Raw genomic sequence first — 22,485 nt, forward strand, 5'->3', positions numbered from 1 at the left:
GCGTTACACGCATGTACATATACAAATTAAATCGATAAAAAGGCACGAATATCCAAAAAATTATTAGGTTGTTACATTATTTTGTTGTATATAGCAATTAAGTGATAAACGTCGAAAAATATTCCTAGTAATCTTTTTGAATGAAATATCTTTCCAATGTATATTATCGTAATACATTTTGTATTTATACGGATATGAAATAATCATATTAATAAAACATTCTCTGTTTATCGATCGTATCTCCGTACTAAATAGAATTATTAAATTTCAGTAATTTTGTCGTGTTTATTACTCCGTTTCGTGCCGTCTCTGCTTATACTTATATATACATACATGCTTTCATATCATATATCCGTTCAAAATAAAATAATTACGAAACTCGACTCAAATTCTACTTGTATTACTAGGATCGCATACTGCTATTAGAGGTTATAAGTAAGATACGATTTTATAGTTAAACTGAATTTTCCCTCAAAAGTTACTTCTTATATTGGGATAACATAAGAGAAATGGAGGTCTTTGAACGCTAGGTGGCGCCTCTGTAAGCGTGATAAATTGGTTATCAAATTTCGTTCTTCGTATTGAGATAACATAGGTAGAAAAGAGGTTCTGGATTATAAATAGCTCCAGTGAATTTTCTATTAAATTTTATCCTTTATCATAGCATAATATGATCTAAAAACAAGCTGCTCAATATCAAATATTATTCTTACCGCGATGTTCAATTTATGGTAGAAAAAAATAAAGAGAATTTTATCCTGAATATCAGAATAATATGACGATGAAAGTATCTCGTCAATTTACCCGCTCATTTCAAACAGGATGTGCTCCACTGATAAAACGTTAAAAGGTTTTAAACTAACGAGATAAAGGTCGTTAATTTTTTTCCTTTTACTCAAATCTAGCTTTTTCTAAAGGAAACACGACGAATTCAATTTAAATTTTAATGTAAGTCGTGAATTATACGATATTATACCAAAAATCTAACAGTGCTAATACACGTTATAATTAGAGAATTTGTAGAAAGTTTTTACATAATTCAATATGTAAGTATTACGAAATCCAACCAATATTTTTTCTTCTTAACATACATAAATACGTAACACGTGTATAACCATTTAGCCATAATATTCGAGTAAACGATTGCAGATCATTGTTTCTTCCATTCTAAAAGATCTAATTATCACAATGTGCATTGGCGCACTGTGTAAATCGAATGTTTGCGTCTGCGCTCGAATCTTGCAATATGTTCTCTCGTAGTTAAACCCTCGCATCGTCTTAGTTATTCATCCGACAGAAGAGGATCAGCTTCGATTCTCTCATTAACATCACCAGGCCACGGTCGACACTTGTGCATCATTCGAATATGGTTCTTTATTTCCTGTGTACACTTACGATTAACGAATCGATGGAAAATTCTTGATAAAATATTTATAACGTTCTTGTTCAGTTCCGACTAAACGCTCCATTTTTCTTAAGGGCAACATCTGCTTAAACGATCATTTAAAATGTGGAAAACGTTAAGTTACGTTTTTTTGTAAGTAAAGATTTTTCATTTTTATAGCTTTCTATTATCATCAACCAATCCATTAAATAATCTATTACGCGCTTTTGGTCCTCCTATATTAAATTTTAGTTTTCAAAGTAGCGCGATCACAGTTTTTATTAGAATTATACTTTCTTTCATGATAAAACGGCTGATCGCACAAAATTCAAAATTGGTCAAGCAAATGTTATACTGGCGGTTAAGCAAACGCGGATACCGCTGCGGACAGGAAGAAGGTCAATTTTCTGTTGCGCGTCTGCAAAATCTTTCGGAACTCGATTTCAAGCGTAAAAACTATTACTCGTGCTGATCGATCGTCTCAAAATGTTCGAATCGAGAAGAAATTGAAACAATGACGATTAGATAAGTAACGCAGAATTATTATTATTTGCGTCTGTTAAATTATGGCGTATACGTGCTTCCGTGTTTGAAGAGGAATTAAGCTGCGGAAGATTAGATAATATTCCGACACTATTTCAATACAATATTCGAAACTTACGTGACCGAAAAATGTTACAGCCGACAGATATATCGAAATAATTTAATAAAACATCTTTCGTATTGTCCGTCGATGTTTTCTTTTTTTTTCATTATTTTACGATATATACCAATTATTGATTAACGCATGATCGAAATAGGATAACGTTCTTCTCGATGAATCCGCAACTCTCGTTGGCGAACACGAACGAAGAAACTTGCGATCTACGTCGAACAAACTCGAACACGAGCACCGAATGCAATTTTAAGGATCACCGTTTGGTTTGTTTTCATGGCCTCGAGGATAAATGGAAGACTGGGTGATTATCGCCAATGCTTCGTTACTTACTAATGAGTATTTAAATAACTGTGATACGGAGAGAAAAGCATTTAAGTACGACTGTTTAGAGATGAGAACGTGCGAATATTGGTGCTTTGCTATTGGCCCCTGACGACCTTCGATCCTCAGAATGTTCTACAGGGATTTTCTTCTTTGAAAAAGCTAACAATCAGAGAAGGAAATTTGACTAAATTAGCGTCATCCTTCCCAAACGAGTCTCGATCGATCGAGGTTCGTGTGTTTTGTTGTTTCATAATATTTAATCGAGTATTTCTCTTGTCGTTACAAAAGTGATATTTTTCTTCAGAAATTGGAAATCACTGGAACTAAATTAAAAATACTTCCAGAAAATACGTTCGTCAATCTTTCGAACTTAAGGAGCCTGGATTTTCGAAACAATAGCTTTCCAGAAATCGATGTTGAAACTTTCAACATCTCGTCGTTACGTTACATTTATCTTTCTGGTAAGAAGAAAAAAATGATTAATGAAATTTTTGTATGAATTTAATTTATAAACAGAATTTATTTGGAAAAAGGCAATCCTTTGAAATGTACGGAGGATACGAAGTGGATTCTAAACAAAGAAAAGGGTTCGTTGGGCCACAAAATCGCTGATAAAGAACATTTACGTTGCACAGTTCCTTATGATGGCAGGTCACTGATTCCAGTTGTGGAAATAATTATTGTAATCAATTTTATATTACAGTTTATTCATAAGAAGCAACGTTAATCTATGCAAACCTTTTGAACTTAATAAATTTACTATTTCAGACGTTGAAAGAGGAATGTACAAAGACCGTATGCGAGTGTGAATTAGTATACGTATTTGGTAACGGAGGGAAACATATTCAGAAGCAACTGACGGCCTTTGTTTCGGTGAACTGTAGTCATCGTGGATTAACCGAGATGCCAAGTTTCTTACCCGCCAATACCACTACTCTTCATTTATCTGGAAACAAAGTTGCAACATTTTAAATACTATTCTTCAAGATGCTTAATATTAAGAGCTCGTTAATAACTAGAGGAGCATTCAGACGATCAATATTATTTGTCAATATTATTGTCAATATTATTGTCAATATTATTGTTGTACTGATAAACTGGAGGTTGATCTTTTACGTACGATAATATTGGAAATCCTAAATATCGACAACAATATTGGCAATAATATAGATCGGCTGAATGCTTCTTAAAAAATAGAATTTTAATTGTAGATACAGGATTTGAGGCCACTCACGACGAATCCTGTGTATAAAGGAGTAGAGGACTTATATCTGAACGATAATATGATCGAATCGATTGTTCAATTGGAGGGATCTAGTTGGGTGGATCGCTTTCGATTGCTTAGTCTTCGTGGAAACAAATTAACAGATGTTTGTATTATATTCTTGTCGATCGAAGACACGTTACTGGAACAAAGATATTACAAGACTTGCATTTGATTGGAACCGGTAAATTTAATACAATATAAATAATCAAAGTTTTCTGTTATTATTTCAGTTGCCTACGTATGCCCTGCAAAACGTGTTACTACACAATGGAAACGCAGTAAGTTTGTATCTTGGAGAAAATCCATGGAGATGCGACTGTCTTTTTACACCAGGCTTCCAGGTGAAATTTGAATCATCATAGTAGATCGATATAACATAAAGAAATCAGAAATTTTCAATTAAATGCCAAGTTCCAAGGACTTTGAAAACATTGAAGTTTAATTCATTTGCAGGAGCTCCTCATTAGGTATACGAATTTAATAAAAGACATTAACGATGTCAGATGTTCGTCTTCCAACGGGGATGACATTTCCGATAGAATTGTAAGTTATTTGATCATTTTTACCACGTTTCTCGTTGGACAATATTTAAACATTTAATTTAAACGATTCGTATATCTTTTTCAAAGATAAAAGACCTGAGGCGCACTGAAATTTGCGTTTCCTCGGACGAAGATCCTATAATTCATCCCTTGGACATTTTAAATATTATCCTAGCATTTCTGATACTTTTGATCATCGGAAAACTGCTGTACGACTACTGGTCTTTCAGAAAAACTGGCAAGCTGCCTTGGATCGTTGCTAAGATACCATAAATGAATACTTATCCATGTAAGAAATACGACTTCAAATATATTCCAAGACTTTCCTCGGATATTATATGAGATTATATAGATTATATTATAGTATCGTGGAAAAATCGTTGTCGAAATACCGATGAACTACAAATAAGGATGGCAACACATCGAAATCAGCTGGTTGCTGAAACTAGCAAAACCCATATAAGGAGAAGACTAAGAAAGAAACATCCTACTGACCTCGCTAATATAAAATAAAATAGACAAACTGGAAGATGGTATCCCGCTAGGGGTAACCATCCACGTGTTATTTAGTAATAAAGTTACACAAATTGTAAAGCACAAATTGAAAGAAAAGAGAACTACAGGTAGAAAATGTAATATAATAAATAAAGGTCACTAGAATTATAAGACTAAGCAAGCTTACTACCCAAATGAATTATATTACAAAAATACAATGACAACAGGCTACATCCCCCCAGAAGCGTTCCTATACCTAGACGAAAAAAATTACCTCCAAGACCAAAATAATATTATCGATAATTTTCCACATAAAAAGAAAAATAGGGATAAAGACAATACTCTACGAGGAAAACTTAAACGGACAGACCGCAGACACCAGGTGGAGGTACAACATGGCCCTCCCCCTAAAAGACACTAAAGACAAACACAGAAAAAACACAGAAAAATATTGGTGGATACCAAACTCATAATAAAATATAAGTGAAAACCACCAATTCGACAAAAACCAATTCTGCCACCGTGTAACCTAGGTGTAAGTACTGTAAATATGTAAATACTGTAACCTTGTAAATACTGTAAACATTGTAAATAATCCAATTTAACATCCCCCTCCCCTTCCTTCTCATCCCGCCACCCCCCAAAAAATCCTACAGCGCACAAAAGTAAACCACCGAAGAGTCCTGTTTTGCGGCCAAGTTTCAGGACAAAAATACAACACAAACAAGAATACGCAAAAGCTCCGCTCCCCTGCGGCTTGAATCCAAAAAACAAAAATAAACACAAAAACCGTAAAACCACGACACATAATATAGCATGGCTACGTCGTACCGTCGCGTATCGGTACTTTTGCCTAACACACTTTACTCAAATTCATTGCTTATTGCGAATTTCAAAAATGTATCTAAAAAAAGCAAATCTTGGCAAAATAAACGATTTAAAAAAAAAAAAAGCTAAACAAGCTTACCTTCGACTCTGCTTTCTGATCCTCGCAATATTGACGATACAACTCGTCAGCGGCTGCTTTCTTTGCCACACACTCTCTCACACCACGACCTGTATTTATTTAGAGAAGGATAAGCTAGATGCAGGAAAGAAAGACGAATTGGAAAAAATTGTTATCCAAATTTCTAGACTAAACCTTCGCTGATATAGCCTAACGCAGAGCAGGTAGCGACATAAGTCAAACCCTGATAAGTTTTCATTTTTTCCACACAGTACTTTGGAACTGCTACTCCTTTTTTAAGACAAAGTTGATATAACTTTCTTTGAGCTGTTTCTCTCAGACCGTCCGTGCCTAGGTTAATTATTTCCAACAGTCTGTAGATAACATTTAACTTGTTAATTATGATCATCTAACATTGATAAGTAAAGGGTCAATGGTTGTGAACTAGGTTTGTACGTACTCTTCCTGTGTAAGATCCACGAGAGCACCGAGCTTCTCGTCCTTCATCTCCTGGTTCGCAATCATTTGTAAAATTTTCGCGGCTAAGTCGTTCTTTGTTGATTCTTCGGTCAAACCTCTAGATGTTGCTGTTAATTCATATAAGATGCTTTGAATGAACTCAATATTGAAATTTTTACGCAACGATATTTATTGTTATTATCTAATTTGTAAAAAAAGATTTGCTCTATTTAAGAAAAATAGTTTGCGGCGAAAGCGGAGCCAAACGTGTAAAGTTACATGAAGCAATTTTTCAATTTTGACGCGTCCAATGAATTCCTTAAATATTTACGTAAGATATTACCAGCAAATCCAGCGAGATTTCCACGTATTACATAGACGTTCGATTTGTGACGATGTAAACAGTCGCTTGTGTATTCATATTCAACTGGTATTTTGCAACGTTTTGCATATGCCTCTAAGATGTTTAATGGCGTTCTTTGACTAACAATTTTCGGTGAACTGTCGTCGCCACTACCCTTTAATTGATTTTAAATTGATTTAAATTCCAATAAATTGTGTAAAAATATTGTATAATAAATTGTACATATGAGAAAACAAAGACAATTGTCGTTTACTTGAATCGAAAGATTTATCGCATCGTCTTTTTCGACGATAAATTTTTTACTTGCGGTTCGATGAGAGCCAATTTCCATAACGGAGTCACCAACGTCGGCACATGTTTCTTGGCGGTGCAGTGTAATACAAGAATCCTCGTGTTCTATAAAACGTTTGATCTTAGAAATCTAATTATATTGTATAATTTTTTACTTAAGACTAAATTGGAAATGTATGATAAAATTACTTTTTATGCTGTGGCTTTCCATTTTAGTTTCTTCGAAATTGGCTCGTTTCTCGAACATGTTAATCGTTTTTTTAACGGATTGCACCTCGGCTGGAAGAACAAAAGTCGACTTAGTGGTACGAAAGAAATAGTTTTATAACGATTATTAATACCAGCGTCGTTTCGCATAGCATCATCTGTTATTTTACCCCACTCCTCTAAACTACACGTCTCTTTCATCAATTTAGTGGTATCTACGTGAAAATAATAATCAGTAATCAATTGAATAATTTTCTAAAAAGAGGATGTATAAGTCTATCGGATAGAAATCGAGATGTATTTCCTAGTCAAGTAATCGAATTATTATAAAACTTTTATTTATTTGATAGATATATAAGAGCTATGTTAATCATTGTGCAAAAATATACGAAGTATCTAAAGTATAGTATTTATTATAGTGTTTAGCAAATAAGATAATTTCCTATGTAGATTTCATTTCTCAAATTACGTTCATAAAAATATAAATTTCGATAAATATCCACAGTCCAATAGTTATCGATTCAAATAATAATGATCGAAGACAGGAACTAAAACTTCCAATGCAATTTACATAATTCATTTTGTCTTATAGTCCTTTTTTTCAGATAGACCTTCGATTATTACAGAGTATCGTTTTAATCTTATCAATAAATGAGACTATGCAAACTTGTTTCAACGTTAAGAGAAGCAGATTCATCGCTTGAAAACTTCTGCGCGGTAGAACTATTCGTCATCAGCGAGTCACTAGATTGGTTTCCTATATCTTGTTCTTTAGTAACCAAATTTTGAGTTTCATCAATTAAGTTAACTTCTCGTTCGTCGATACTGCTTTCTGAAACTTGTATCTCGGCCACGTTCTTACTTATTGCATCACTTTCTTCTATAGTCTATGGTACATGTATATTTAATCGTAAAGATCAATTTGTAATATTGGATTTCTGATACCTACGTCATTTTCAGTGATTACCGATCCCCTAGCGGAAAACATTACAGTTGAGTCTTCTGAATCTTGTGTAAAGAAAGAGGTAGATGTTTCTATCGAATAGTAAAGTGAGAGATCTTTTTTAATACTAGAACTCATGGATAATTAAAAGAAAATGAATGAAATCTTATATAAATAATCGCCATCTACCAATTTCACGACAAGGTGCTCGTAATTGCCGAAGAAGATCTTCGGCTCGATCGATAACCGTCTCCATTTCGCATAAAAGCGGTGCCGCATTTGGAAATCTTTCGGTTATCATGTTCCAGACGAACTCGGCATCCTCTGTACCTTGCAATGATTTTGGTAATTCATATTTTTGACATGTAGAATCTTGGCGTTCAGACATTCGACAACATGGACTTTATTGTATCCTATTTATAAGATATTAAGGTTTGGTCCGATTGCCAGACTGGCAACAAAAACGTATACTGCAAAAAAGAAGGTGCCTTGGTTTCATTGACAAATTGACAGGATGTCAGACAATCGACGGTAATATTTATAGCAACACTGAGTTGGCTTTGATACTTTTTATACCGTCTTATTGCATTTGGCTTTAATAGTAGCTTAAATTATACGAACAAGTAATATAAATAGAAAATGCAATCTAAAAAATAAAAAGTGATGCATATAATAAATCTCATCTTTACACATACAACAAAAGCTCATATTTACTATTGATTATGGTTCTAAGAAGTTAAATGTAAAATTTCTAAATTTCATCTCGAATTTTAGGTAATATTTATACAGATCAATAATTAGTATAATATAATATCCCATTCATTTCATGTCATTATGTAGGTATTGTATTATTCTTCATTAACCCTTTTAGTGTCAACCGAAAGAATTGTACCTAAGCGAAGAATACCGAACCAATTTGATGTAATTTGATAAGGTTTGAGAAAGAAATGATAAAAAAGATAAAAATGATACTTGGAGAATTCAACAAGAAATATATTACGAAATAAAGGGAGAATAAATTAACGCCCATTGTATTTCAATATTTATTATAAATCATACCAATAGTATTTATTCAAAATCATTAAGAAAAATGGAGAAGTCAGTTTTCTTTTATAAACAGTATTTGCAAAGAAGAATGATCATTTGATTATAGTTTGATATAGAACATGTAGTACAAAGCATGATTATTGCATTCTCAATTGTTCGTAAAAAAATTTCTAAAAACAGAAAACTAAATGATGTGCAACAAGCGCCATGGATTAAATAAGTGATTCGTGTAGCTAGTACAACGTTACTGAAATAACATCCTAATATTATTACAAACATTTAAAGTTATCCGGCTATTGAAAATGTGTAATATTTTCTTATTACTAACGTAAATAATTTACTTGACATTCATGATTACTAATGTATACGTCGTGTAAACCTTTATTGTACAGATTGCAAATTGTGCGTGATCTTCGCACAAGCCTATCAAAAATGTTATTCTCGCTCTGTTGATGCAAGATTATTTTACGAAACATAAGGAAATATTTTATTCTAAGCAGTGTTATCTAAAATCTGTGATTACGGTCTCAAGCAAATCTCCCGTATCGAATTTTTATCTTATAACAGTGTATACACAATCTCGGTATCAATCATCGCGGAATATTACAAAAAGTTAAACCCATAAACAACTTTTTCAATTTATGGAACATCTCACATAGGACTTTTGCAGAGAAATTCAACCATTTATAATGTTCCATAAATTCATTTTATGATAAAGTTCTCTCGCCAAGTAATTAGTAAATCAACATCACATACGCAACGATATATCTGTTTTTAGCACTGAAAGGGTTAATATTTAATTGTATCTGGCTAATAAATTATATCTTGTCATAGTTATTTAAGATCGACTAATATCCACTGTAAACTCTCGAAATAGCCTAATTACTCTTAATTTTAAAACAATACGATAAACTTATATTATGTAATTTGCAGAAACATAAAATATTAAAAACTGCTTAAAAATATAAAAGGTCGAAACAATAAGTAGTGAAAAAACAAATACAGCGTGAAATTTTATTGATAATAAGATACCTCTTACCACTAATTTTAATACACATCACATTTTTGTCTTGCGAAGTAATGTGATCGTTAGGAATATATACAAAAAGCCATTACAGGAAATTCCTTGATACACGGCGATACATCAAAAAATGTGTAGAATTCGTTTAAGGTACGTATGAAGAAATCTTAATTCTCTAAATGCGTCTGGTGTTTCTTCAAAGATGACGAGTGTACAGTTAAAATTATGTGTAACCAATGTACAGTTTGGTTCAATTAAGTAAATGATGTACAATCATTTAATTATAATTAAGCCGATTGTTAACTATAATTCCTTTTTGTGTCGCTGTTCCAAATTTTACAAGATCTACGAAATTTTATCTTTAAAACGATGTATATGTTAATTACAAGTAGTAGTAATAATGTCATAAAAAAAACCGACGATTTCTTAAAAACAAAGACATGAAAAATTGGCTTCTTGAATGCATTTAATCATAGACAAAAAAAAAAAAAGAAAACAAAAGAGGACAAAATTCCTTCTCCCGGATTTTTTCCTTTCACAATAAATGTTCCTCCTTTTCTTATTTCACGTTTTCTTTAATCAGCTTTCTGCTTATTACTTTCTGGTGATTTGTCGCCATTCATTGGTGACCGAGAACGGCTACGGCTTTTGCTATGTTTGCTGCCTGATCGAGATCTCGATCTGTCGCCTCTTGATCTTTCGCGACTAGATCTATCTCTGGAAGAAGAGCTAGATTAAAAAAATGACGATAGATTTGCTTTTCTTGCGCTAATTATATCAATTGAACTCACTTCGAGGGAGACTTGGCTTTGGATTTGGACTGCGACCTGGACTTTGACCTCTCAGCCTTGGACCTAGAACGAGATCTGGATTTGGACTTTGACTTAGATTTCGACTTTGAGCGGTCTCTTGATCTGCAAAATTATAGTTCAAATGAAGAGGATGCAGGGAGATATAATTAAAAGTATAAAAAACTGTTTTTCTCTTTCGTATAAACATAAAAAATGCCATAAGAGGTTTCTTAAAAAAAAAATCAGCCCAAACACAATGCCAAAGAATGAAAGTGAAATACATGTGAAACGTAGGAGATATTTACATAACATTCGATTATTGATAATTGCGCAAGAAAGAAAGCAAATAAATAAACTTTACATCACAAAATTAGAAGTGACATAACACAAATACAGAAGAACAAATACTCACTTGGATTTAGATCGGGTTCGGCTACGTTCAGGAGATTTGGATTTGGACTTCGATTTTGATTTAGTATGTGCCCTTGATTTGGAACGACTGCTGCGACGGCTACGACTGCGAGAACTGCGACGACTCCTGATACAATTAAAATATATATCATTGCAATATGTTTAAAATATACTATACACAAAATTGATCTAGTTACTTTAATAACTGTCATCATATCAGTTGCAATTGTTTTAAGTTATTCTAGATGAATGTTCTTGTATTATGCGCGAGAAGTGAACATATCTAACATATGATTAAACATTAAAAGGTGTAAAATAATTTGAAAATTTAAACAAGAAGTATGCAGTAGATTTCGAAGTAATCAAAATTAGAATTTAGTATGCTGCTACAGGTATGGTTAGTATTAAAGTAAAAAATGATGGAGACATTGCCGCCCCCCGACAGTACCTTGATCGGGATCGAGAACGACGATAATACCTTGAGCGGGAGCGGGATCGGCGACGAGATCGAGATCGTGACCGCGATCTTGATCTCGAACTTGAGGATCTTGAGCGACGCCCACGTCTTTTATCTTCAATAAGTCTGATTCTACGTCCATTTAGTTCTGTATCGTCCAATTTATCGATAGCGTTCTTCAAGTCAGAATATGTTGCAAACTCTACAACCCTGTAACATTAAATTATGCCATTGATCAAACTACATCAATATAACGAAATAATTGTAAATGAAAATGTAACTTACCCTTCATTCCTGCGCTGTTTGTGTGCATCTGCATATGTCACTTCACCAGCTTGTCTCATATAATCCTTCAAATCCTGAGCATCACACAAGAAGATGAATTAGTATATTACAATGATAAAAAAATGTGTCTTACATTAAATTATAATGAGATACGGTTAATATTCACGTATGAATAAGACTAAGTTTTGTGTTCCTATACTAAAGATTACGCATAAGTTAAAATGTGTCCTGTGCACTTTTGTCCACTATACTTCTCCTATCACATATTAAATATAGTAATCCTCCTTGTCCTGAAGTATATACCAAAAACTCTATCCTTATTGAAAAAAACCATGTTATATCTCCTGTCTGTCCATAATCTTCAGTGTGGAGAATATATGTTGAAAGCATGTGCTCGAATTTAGTATCTGCGGTTGATGCAACCTTTCTTTTTATGCAATTCAATCTTTAAAACAAGTATAGTCATTTGTTTTATAGAAAACCTCCACCCTGCAGAAAAATAATACATACTGTGAAAGGCATCTTTCAGTAATTAACGAAAATACTATTTTTTTACTCAAACAAATATATCATCGAATATATAATTTCTGCAGAGCAGCTCACAATAAAACTCCACCAAAATCATGCTGCATACAAAGAAGTTTCTAAAAAGTCAATTTTTCTATCATTTATTTAAATCAGAAAGAAATCGCAAACGGTAGGTTCGATCAAAAACTATATGGATCGTTGAAAAGATGGAACTGCATAAGGCAGAGAGAAGACAGTTGCCTGTGAAATCAAACGGTGAACAATGAAAGACGAATATGGTTCAGAATACGTTGAAAAAATATTCGGTTTCTTTTAGAATGTCTCCCACATTGCAAAACCTGTATTTCAAAGATGACAAAAATAAATGTAATTCGTGTATACAGAATGAGGAACATATACTTTATATTGTCTATCACACCATAACTGGAAAATGGAATTCGAAAAATCCAAAGAAATTGGACCGATGCTGAAAGTAAGAACATTTTCCAATTATTTTCCTTTAAGAATAACCAACGTAGAGGAGAAATCATTTATTTGCTATGATATTCATCGAGTATCTCCCTTTTGGAAACTGTATATTCCTCTTGATGTAATATTCTTTTCCTATTATGTCTTCTATGATTTAATGATGCGAGTGGATGGTTCTTATCTGTTCTTCATGATTCATCGTCCATAACGAGGAAAAAATCTCTGTTTGGTATCCACTGTATACGTTCATGGTTGAGACTGTTTCTTGTATTTGTGGGAACCAGGTACGGCTTAATGTCGTGGACTCTCTCTTTCTCTCTCTTGTTAGGTGCGTGCGTGTAGGTAACTCTTGTCTTTCAATCTTGATGTTTCTTCGGAATCATGCATGATAGGTCAGTTTTTCAAAACAAATTCTTATCCGATGCGTTAAAAAATCCTAAATATTGTTCTTGTATCCTGTGTGCATAGTAAAGCGTAACAATAGGAATCATGTCGATACACCAAATTGTTTTCCTTTAATGGATAATCTGCAACGACGCTTGATGACTGAAATGTCTCCTTTGTATGTTTTATACACAAACCCAAAAGAGAGAAGAAAACTAAATTTTACGAAAAGAAATAAATTGCCTTGCATAAAGAAAAGTTGTTTTTTTTGTTCTCATTCAAAAGACACGTAAAAAGCGTCCGTTTCATGAAAAACGTAAACGCTGAGTTATTTGAAAATCATGATTTATAATGACCAACGAATATATACACAAAGTACAGAAAAATAAACCAACTACTACATATATAGTTATTAAACGAACGGATGCCTAATTTCGAGCACACTTAATATATATATATATATATAAATATATATATGATATATCTAATATATATCATAGAGGTAATTTGTTAATCTGATTCCCTATTTCCGGTATTGGTTTTTTTATTGCGTGTGCACGGCTCCAAGCTCGCTGAACATTCTCAGTAGAGATCTATATTGATATAGGATGTGTATATATACACACACATATAAAACACCTGAACTATGGTGCACAGTTAATAGATATATAATATATATCTTAAAAAGATATCAATAAATAAGATAACAAGTTACAAAAGTGTGTAAGTGTATATAAGATATATAATAGATATAATGTATATATCTAAAGAGTACACTCGGTTAAGGTGACGCATTTACCTTGGGCCCAGGCACCACCTTGCTTACGGACAGAGAGAAAGGCCAGACACAACGGCGCTTGGTTGGGTCGAACGGATCTGTGTGGCGTAGTCGCGGATGGTTCGGGTTTCGGCCCGTGTATGCCCTCATGGGTGGCCGCTGCCTGACTTACTAGATGGCTAGGTTGGTGACGTACCAGTAGCAGTAACAGTCGTGGTGTAGTAACAAATGTGATAGTGATAGTAGTAGTAGTAGTAGTGATAGTAATAGTAGTAGTAATAAGTAGTAGTAGTAGTAGTGGTAGTAATGATGGTGGTGGTGATAGTAGTAGTAACAGTAGTGGTAGTAGTTATATTGTGAGTTGTTCATCATGAAGAGTAATGTAAAGGGTCAATAATAAGGTTGAATAATAAGATGTCAAGAGTATAAATGTAATGCAGAAGGATCAAAGAGTGATGATGATGATGACGAAATGTTTCACAAAGGATGTAACAGAGAGAGAATATGTGGTAACAATGGTAATGATGGGAAGGAAGTATGGAAATATATTGAGAGTAAAATAGTGGTGGTGATTGTTGTTGTAACACATCCAGGCAAAGATACAGGTCAGAGTCATTGATGATCGTAGAAGGCAGACGACGTTTTTCTCTCCCAGCGATCACGATGAGAAGATCGCAGATACGTAAGAACCTATCTCATCACTGGGTTTCACCACGTATCACTGCGCAAGTAGTAGAAGGTGGTAGGTAGTAGGTGTACCCAGTGCCACGCGGCTATCTCTCTCACCCGGGACACCTCAGAAACCAACCTGGTGCCACTTGACCTTAAGGCGGGCCCATCGCGTGCATCGTCATCTTTATCATCGCACATCATCAGTCTATTGGCCCTACCGGTCGCCCCTCCTCGGCGAAGAGGACATGGCTCTTCGGAAAGAACATCAATTTTATTGTTTTTCTCAACTGTTGGCCGAACGTAAATGAAATAATAAATTGAAAAAGGAACGTCGAAGAATTGATTGAGCGAGAGAAATTCATAGATAAGTATACTTTTTTTTCATCAAAAGACAACCAATCATCCGAAAAGTACGATTAGAGGATATATATGTTTATATATCTATGCAATGTATATTGATCAAGTAAGACTTGGTCCACATGCACACAAAGGATCTCTATTTCTGTCTCTTTTTTTTTTAATTCGTTGGCATGGATATTTAGAGTTTTGTGTACACAGATGTATACGTATATACATCTCTTTTTTAAAGATCAGAGATTTCTAAAAATGGAGTGCGTCCTGGTATTTCCCACATAGTTCGCATTTCCCATTGTTTTCCCAAGATTGCCCTTCCGATTGGTCTATCTGGTGTCTTCCTCTCCACTGTTCATTTGCTCGACGTCTTCAAAACGTACACAACTCTTCTTCCAAATAGTACGCACAAAGTAGCACGATCCGATTTCTCAGTGTCATTTTTACGTTTACTCAAGAATCAATGTACAACACACGTTATACGTGATATTCAAATGATTCACATGCCTGTTCTTTTTAATCAGGGGGGTCGTGTATTTTCCATATTCATCCCTCTCTATGTTTCTGCACCTTTCGTCTGGTACTTTCTCTTTTTCCGTACGTTTTCCGTACTTCTGCTCACCATCGAGCGAAAGTAATTAGGATAAAAAATTTTGTTTCGAAAATATGCCATAGACTTACTTGATCAAAATCTACATCTTTTTTTGTAAACTCGGATTAGAGTTTCAGATATGCATAAACAAACTTAAAAATGACGAAAGAAAAATCGAATAAAAACATTAATGCTAAAAATGCCGCGCGTGTAAGTTTGGTTCAACTCGGGGAAAACACGAAATGCGGAACGATCGAACGCTAGCGAGAAAATATATAGGGATCGGTTACACGCGCACATTTTCGATAGAATATTCGCATATCGTAATCATTCTGGAAACCTCGAGTAGCAATCAAACTCACGAAAAAGCTATCGGACGTATTGTAAGTGCGAAGCCAAGGTTACAGATATTACTTACCTGCCAGCTAACGCGACTCGAGAGATTCTCCACAGTGAGCCGGTATTCGGTGCGTGTTGGTGGTCCATATCTACAAAGGGAAAAATACGGATATTATCTACTTTGTATTATTTCAATAGAAGCAGGTTTGTCTTGGACCTGACTTTATACGTAACAATAGCGAAACTCTAAGAATGGAAACGTAAAACTTGATTTGTAATATTCAATATTGTAATTATTTAGAAGAAGAAATTATAAGATGTATCGTTAGAGCGTAACATTGGATGTATGTACCTGGGCAATGATTGCTTGTAGCTAGATGCAGTCCTCGTGTTTCTGTTCACACTATCTCTGCAAAAAGGGATGTCATGTGAACAGAAATAACGGATCGTTGGTTAAACCTTCAGCAAATAACTACAGATCTGCACTCATTGCTCAGGCACACAATCAATCACCTGTTCCAATCGAATCAAATCTACTCAAAATGCAGCAATAGCGTACCTGTCGTGCCGCATATCGTCTCGGCTGTAACAAACACAATACCACACATCTATTAGTCGCCAATTACATCGATCCACCTCTCTCATCTACCAGTAATAAACATAATGTCTGGGAGGGTATTCACTAGGCATTATAATATACTATTACGTGTTAGATTTCTCAGCTGGTGAGAGTTTTTTAAGACTTCCATTAATTCGACGTACTCGGGAGAGCAGTCAAATCCAAGACAACCAATTCAAACTAATTAGAATTCGCCGGTGCCTAGACGAACTTTCATCGTATGCAAATTGGCAAGCTTTACAACATTCACTCGTTCTCTTTCGTTCTCTTTCACACTTTCTTTCATACTCTTTCTCTCTCTCTCTCTTTCTATTTTAGAGCTTATCATATCCAAGGTTACGTTCTTCCCTGTATGGACGATATGTAAAATCATTTTTCATTACATACAATCGAATTTAATGTACATTCAAAGAGAACATTTTCTTCTATTTTATTCAAATATCAAAAAAATGTATCGAAGTTAACTCGAAAAAATTTATTCAAGATTTTGCATATCTCAATTTAATTGCCTGCAGGGGAGGAGGGGATAATGATCGCTCTGATAAAATAAAAAAAAGGATAGCGTGTCTTACGCAGATCGCCTCGAGTCCCCATAACCACCACGGGAGTCACCATAGCGCCACTGGTCACTACCCCTAGGTGTCCCCCTGGCCCTCTCTACAGTAATTCTGTAACAAGACACATTGGATATGCTTACTTGTCTCTCCAGGAGCGTGAGCGTCCGTAGCCACGGTCGCCTCGCCTCCCTGAAACACCCCGTGCTATCTCCACCGCCACTCTGAAACACACCCAACAAAACCCCGCCTAAGTCCTCGACTAATTCTTACTCTAAAGCTGCTTCCTTCCCTCCATCCTTCTTTCCATTTTCTTTTCCATTCCTCAGCCTGCTCTCGAAATCCGTTCAAATATCATCCGCCTCGTTCTTTATCTACAAAGTCCAGCCATTGAGGCGCTGTCCCCTCATCATCGTATTTGTCTCTTCATCCCCTCTCTAATTTTTCTAGTTGCTGTCCACTTATAATTCGCAACTTATTCATTAATCTAAGTTATACATTCGTATAAAATTGCTCAAGGCTTTCTCATAATTAACTGGGATCACTTTGTATTCATTCTTTTCTTTTACACCTCTCTTAGCTTCGTTTTTTTATCACTTCGAGGAATTAGAAAAAAAAAATTGTTCATGATCACCAGAGAATTATGAAAACGCATTACGAAAGATACATATTTCTATTTTTCTCTCGTTTTGTTTGTTAAACAATTTTTGTCAAAGAAGCAATATACATTATGTAAAATTCTGAGGCATTCGTTATAAAGTATATCAATATAGTCTCTTTAACACATATATCGGGGAATTGATGGAAGTAGTTCAAAATGGCGGCAAGTCATATCGGCTATTTAAGTAAGATGCACTTTTATTGCAGAACAAACCCAATCAATAATTTGGAGGACAGACGCCGTTTTGTTAAACTTAAAGATAATAACCAAAAAAAAAAAAAAAATTTTTTTTATATATGTTGCAATTATACAGAAGCAACAGCAGATTATTACGGATATCAATAGGATAGAATTCAAAATACTTTAAAAAACATTAAAAATATCTAAAAACTTGAACATAAACGAAAGTAAAATACGACTTTAAAAGCGCAATTATTTACGATTTTCAATTTGCAAACGCTTTATTCCCAAAAATAATATCGACTTTTTTTTTACATACAAAGATATTTAATATTAAACTCTTTTCCCTTATAGCCAAGAATTCTACTTTGCCTCTAATCGCAAATAACTAGGAAACTTCTAGAACGAAACTATTATCCAATAATGCATAAAAGGTTATTAAAGTAAAATAAATATCAATGCTATTGCTTCTCATGTATAATCCTACCTATTTTACATAACATTAACAAAGTTATTTTCATCTCCAAATCTTTAAAAAAATGCTTAAATAATATATGTCCGTTAAATTAAAGTTTTTAATATTATAATTAAACAGGTTAATGTTACATTTTTAATATATGTTTATAATATAATAATAAATAAATGGCAAAAAGATGATCAGTAATTTAAAAAATTGTAATAAAAAAAAAAGTAAAAAAATTGAACTCTTGTAATTTCCAATAATCATAATATTTTGTAAACTGTGCAATTGAAAATTACAAGTTTTAATATGTAAATGTGAATGTATAAAACAAAACTTAATGGTGAACAAACTAATCATGCAAAACATGCTACCTACACCATTCTTCATACTTCTAATATATTTGTATGTGTAAAATATGTATAACAAATATGTAATATGTATTACCTTTCTCCTAGAAGCTCCTTTCCATTGAGCTCATAGACTGCATCATCGGCATCCCTATAGTCATCAAACTCCTGTAAACAAAATAGATTTATTACAAATCACAATAAGAGGGAAACTTGTCAGTTCCAATTTTTACATGCAGTATTATATTGTATTATTCGTGTTATTCAATACACCTTATTAATTCATAAAGTACAGCTAGTGTGTAACACACATATATGAACCTGCAGTTATTAATATTCAGGAATATTCCACCAGTGCATACTAACAAAGTGGAGTAATAATCTATACAGGGAGAAGATTCAATTAATAATTTAATAATTTAAATAATTTTGATTTAGTAATGCAAAATTTTTAAGAAATTGTTTAATTTCGTAATTTTATGGCTTTTTATTTTGTAATTGGTATTTTGTCACAAAATTAAATAGTAATTAAATATTTGATATAAGTAACACGATTCCCCTTTGATAATACGTAACTTACAAACATTTTGTAGATTAATCGATGAAAACCAGCACACAGTTCCATTAAGCAGCCACAGTACCAATGTGTTCAGGGCTCAAGGTAGGTCAGATCAACTCACGAGTTCAAGTTATTTTTTAAGTAAAACACTTTACCCTCTACACATATTGGTCACAGATGAAATAATAAAATAATTCACAATTTTTCTATGAAGCAACAAAAAAGTGTAGAAGCGGTTTCTACACTTTTTATTACTAAATAACAAGACCAAATTGAGTAGAGTAAAGTGTTGGGTATGTGTATAAAATTTGATTTAGGTACTTACAACAAAGCCGTAACCGTTCTTGATGAGTACATCACGGAATCGACCGTAGCCTCTGAAAAATCTCTCAAGGTCTCTTTCCCTGGTGCCGTATGGAAGCCCACCGACATAGACCCTTGTCCCTACCATACTGTAAAAAAACAATTGAACCACATTAGACTTACCACAAAGGCAAATCCATTCTTCATAGCGACCTCCTTGATTCTACCATATTTCCGGAAGAACTTCTCAAGGTCGCGCTCTCTCACCCGGTATGTTAATCCGCCAACGAATACTCGGGTGCTCATTCTTAAAGGAAAATATAAAAACACCATACATAACAGGCTACTTTAAGAACCTGCCATTTAGTCGCATGACAACATAAGAACTGTTACGTTAATTTCCAATATTCTGGCTGAGAATGGCAATGCAACTTAATAAAATTGACATTGGTGAGTTTACTTTATACTTCTGTCGAAACTTTAAAAATTTATGTCAAAGAAAGCTTTACCACTTAAATTTGTGCCTATTAAACTGACGGCAATAGGTCACAAGTGCAATATAGAGGTGCTATTGTAATACAAAACTATAAAATTTGCTTCCAAACCTAACATTCCATGTAGTCGATAAATATAGTACTTCAGCATACATTCTTTTATAACAATCACACAGGGTCGTTTTTAACAAAACATGTAAAACTTCACACATATATTAAGTTAATATACAAATAAAAATTCATTAATAAATAAAGCAAAACTTATACTTCAATACTCATGTTTATACATAAGTTGAGTATAAATATAATTCACATTGGGTTACATGCTATAAATTATATACAAATATGTAACAAATATATAATTTCAAAGCCATATGATTTATTGCATGTTAAAAAAAATTCTGAGAAGCATTAATATCTATAGTTGCATAATGTAATGAATTTAATAAGACTAAGTGATATATAACAATCTAAAAATGACAACTTACTGAATATTAAGCTTATTTATTTTCAAGCAAAGAAACAAGAGTGAATAATTACAACTATATTAAGCACATCTCATGCACTTGTGGATAACATAAAACATTCTTTGTCTATGTATAACTAAATAAAAAGTGTTTTAATAATTTGCACATTGAGATAAAATATGATTTAATATCACTACGGTATTCATCTTCATGCTTACTCAGCCAAAAAGTTTACACAAGTATTGAACATTAGCCGTGTTCGGTATTTTCAATTAATTATTCTGAATAGGAGAAACAATGCAAAGCTGAAAATTTTACTATACGTACCGAACTCGTCTGATGTTGTAAACAAACAATTAGGAATGGCAAATATGTAAAACAATTTTCAATTTGTGAAACTTAATTTTCAATATGCTGCATAAACATTTACCATCTGAGCACTGACTTTTAGGCTACGATATAAGCTTATAGAGTATACTCATTCGTGGTGTTAAAAAGATAGTTTTCTACTTTTATTGCGAGATTTTGACTGTACTTTACGACAACGTATCAATACATATAATGTACTAATACATGATACACGGGTTGAATTATTTTCCCTCCTTCACCTACCACACTTTCTAAGAGTAAAAGAGCTCTACAATCCTTTTCCTTTTGTCCAAATTTTAACTTGCATTTTTATTCATGTTTAAGTAAATATAGTAAATGTGACTTAATATAAAAAGTGTAATATATATTTCAAACTCCAGCGACAAACCATGTTTTTAGTGGGCACTCGTTTCATAAAATGGCGGTCGTGTGATTGCTTATCGTCCTCCTTTTCTGCTACGTAATTTACACGATTATATGCGGATAAAAATGTGATAACTGTATTTATAAAAACATGTTACGATTATATAAAATAATTATATCTATTGCGAAACATTATTTTTTTAGTTGTGGAAACCTCTCGAAAATTATCAGTATGATGTGCGAATTAACGATAACGCTAAGATGGAATTTATGGAACAATATACATAATATCTAGACTATATATATAATAGCTATCTAAGGAAAACGATTAATTGCGACGTGCGAATATCCATTGTAATTAATTCTAGAAGGTCTTGTGAGCGAGCATCCATATGACGTAGCATTCAGAGCGCTTCTGCCACGTCATTAATATACAATTTAAAAATAAACAAATAATACAATAAATGAATTTTTTTTAATTATAAGAAATGCAATTGGAAAATCTGTATCATCGATGAATTATCGTTAAACCATCATGATGTGATATGTCGAGGGTACTTATCATGAAACGCGGCCGTTCCATCCATAAAACAAAGTATTTGAAAACAAATCACTTTTTTAATGCATATTTAGTATTATAAGGAAATATATATTTACAAACTTACCTGAATATACGTAAAAATAGGTTGCTTTGTTTGCCGAAATCTGCTTTCACGACACGACACCACTCAAATTACTAGAAGAAGTAATGATCGGCGTCTGAAGTAAAATGGCTCGCTGCAATAACGGAAACAGAACGGGGTTCACACAGTGAAGAACAAAGTCGCTGGCTTGTCAAGCCTCGACAACAGACGCCTAGTAGCAGAAGTTCGGCATAATTTTAAATAAATTTTACGAATTCTAAGCAATAATATAAGATTATTATCTAGGATAATAATTTTACTTTTAATATATAACATAAAATTATATTTCTTAATATGTTTTATTATAATTCACTATCCCCGCCTAAACAAAAAATTTATTTATAGATAAGTTACGCATTTACTACGTTTAAAACAATAAAGTTTATATTTATTCATTGTATCCCATTTTTACTTAGTAT

The 22,485-nt window shown here is 33.4% G+C and overlaps 3 protein-coding genes across 25 annotated transcripts; 1 reads left to right on the forward strand and 2 right to left on the reverse strand.

Moving 5' to 3' along the window:
• The first annotated feature begins 1,188 nt into the window (after positions 1 to 1,188).
• Positions 1,189 to 4,814, forward strand: LOC132907335 (protein singed wings 2). Its single transcript, XM_060960314.1, has 11 exons — positions 1,189 to 1,537; positions 2,185 to 2,343; positions 2,432 to 2,594; positions 2,671 to 2,827; positions 2,900 to 3,048; positions 3,135 to 3,323; positions 3,578 to 3,736; positions 3,864 to 3,974; positions 4,087 to 4,176; positions 4,263 to 4,464; positions 4,540 to 4,814. The coding sequence occupies exons 1-10, from the start codon at positions 1,509 to 1,511 to the stop codon at positions 4,446 to 4,448; spliced, it is 1,392 nt and encodes a 463-aa protein (XP_060816297.1). The 5' UTR covers positions 1,189 to 1,508; the 3' UTR covers positions 4,449 to 4,464; positions 4,540 to 4,814.
• Positions 3,053 to 8,412, reverse strand: LOC132907333 (uncharacterized). 4 transcript variants are annotated; one of them, XR_009658152.1, is made up of 12 exons: positions 8,070 to 8,412; positions 7,887 to 7,972; positions 7,605 to 7,824; positions 7,072 to 7,152; positions 6,920 to 7,009; positions 6,693 to 6,835; positions 6,419 to 6,593; positions 6,077 to 6,203; positions 5,812 to 5,990; positions 5,638 to 5,726; positions 3,601 to 3,772; positions 3,053 to 3,312 (listed from the first exon to the last, which is right to left on the reverse strand). XR_009658152.1 is itself a non-coding variant. In XM_060960311.1 (11 exons), exons 1-11 carry the CDS (start codon positions 8,266 to 8,268, stop codon positions 3,298 to 3,300), a joined length of 1,404 nt encoding a protein of 467 aa, XP_060816294.1. In that variant the 5' UTR covers positions 8,269 to 8,412; the 3' UTR covers positions 3,053 to 3,297. The 4 variants fall into 4 exon arrangements, 3 of the variants coding, with proteins under 3 accessions (XP_060816294.1, XP_060816295.1, XP_060816296.1); XM_060960311.1 differs by lacking the exon at positions 3,601 to 3,772; XM_060960312.1 differs by having other exon boundaries at positions 3,053 to 3,772.
• A 1,515-nt stretch (positions 8,413 to 9,927) lies between these two features.
• LOC132907336 (serine-arginine protein 55) lies at positions 9,928 to 22,205 on the reverse strand. 20 transcript variants are annotated; one of them, XM_060960333.1, is made up of 12 exons: positions 22,049 to 22,205; positions 19,713 to 19,839; positions 18,926 to 18,996; positions 17,196 to 17,291; positions 16,564 to 16,587; positions 16,357 to 16,413; positions 16,084 to 16,153; positions 11,893 to 11,966; positions 11,629 to 11,817; positions 11,152 to 11,277; positions 10,740 to 10,802; positions 9,928 to 10,677 (listed from the first exon to the last, which is right to left on the reverse strand). In XM_060960333.1, exons 2-12 carry the CDS (start codon positions 19,836 to 19,838, stop codon positions 10,524 to 10,526), a joined length of 1,050 nt encoding a protein of 349 aa, XP_060816316.1. In that variant the 5' UTR covers position 19,839; positions 22,049 to 22,205; the 3' UTR covers positions 9,928 to 10,523. The 20 variants fall into 20 exon arrangements, with proteins under 20 accessions (XP_060816316.1, XP_060816314.1, XP_060816312.1 ...); XM_060960331.1 differs by having other exon boundaries at positions 9,928 to 10,665; positions 11,599 to 11,817; XM_060960329.1 differs by having other exon boundaries at positions 11,599 to 11,817.
• Between the last annotated feature and the right edge of the window lie 280 nt (positions 22,206 to 22,485).

Source organism: Bombus pascuorum, chromosome 5 (assembly GCF_905332965.1).
Source record: "Bombus pascuorum chromosome 5, iyBomPasc1.1, whole genome shotgun sequence".
In the NCBI taxonomy this organism is placed as follows: Eukaryota; Metazoa; Arthropoda; class Insecta; order Hymenoptera; family Apidae; genus Bombus; species Bombus pascuorum.

Coding starts and splice junctions, on each gene's coding strand:
- LOC132907333 (XM_060960311.1), bottom strand. CDS start 8,268: ATGTCTGAACGCCAAGATTCTACATGTCAAAAATATGAATTACCAAAA. Junction 7,825..7,886: donor CGGTAATCACTGAAAATGAC/GTAGGTATCAGA, acceptor CATGTACCATAG/ACTATAGAAGAAAGTGATGC. Junction 7,153..7,604: donor TTCTCTTAACGTTGAAACAA/GTTTGCATAGTC, acceptor ATTTTCACGTAG/ATACCACTAAATTGATGAAA.
- LOC132907335 (XM_060960314.1), top strand. CDS start 1,509: ATGTGGAAAACGTTAAGTTACGTTTTTTT. Junction 2,595..2,670: donor ACGAGTCTCGATCGATCGAG/GTTCGTGTGTTT, acceptor ATTTTTCTTCAG/AAATTGGAAATCACTGGAAC. Junction 3,049..3,134: donor CAGTTGTGGAAATAATTATT/GTAATCAATTTT, acceptor TTACTATTTCAG/ACGTTGAAAGAGGAATGTAC.
- LOC132907336 (XM_060960315.1), bottom strand. CDS start 19,838: ATGGTAGGGACAAGGGTCTATGTCGGTGGGCTTCCATACGGCACCAGG. Junction 16,414..16,563: donor GACGATATGCGGCACGACAG/GTACGCTATTGC, acceptor CCCTTTTTGCAG/AGATAGTGTGAACAGAAACA. Junction 10,678..10,739: donor AAAGCCAAGTCTCCCTCGAA/GTGAGTTCAATT, acceptor TTTTTAATCTAG/CTCTTCTTCCAGAGATAGAT.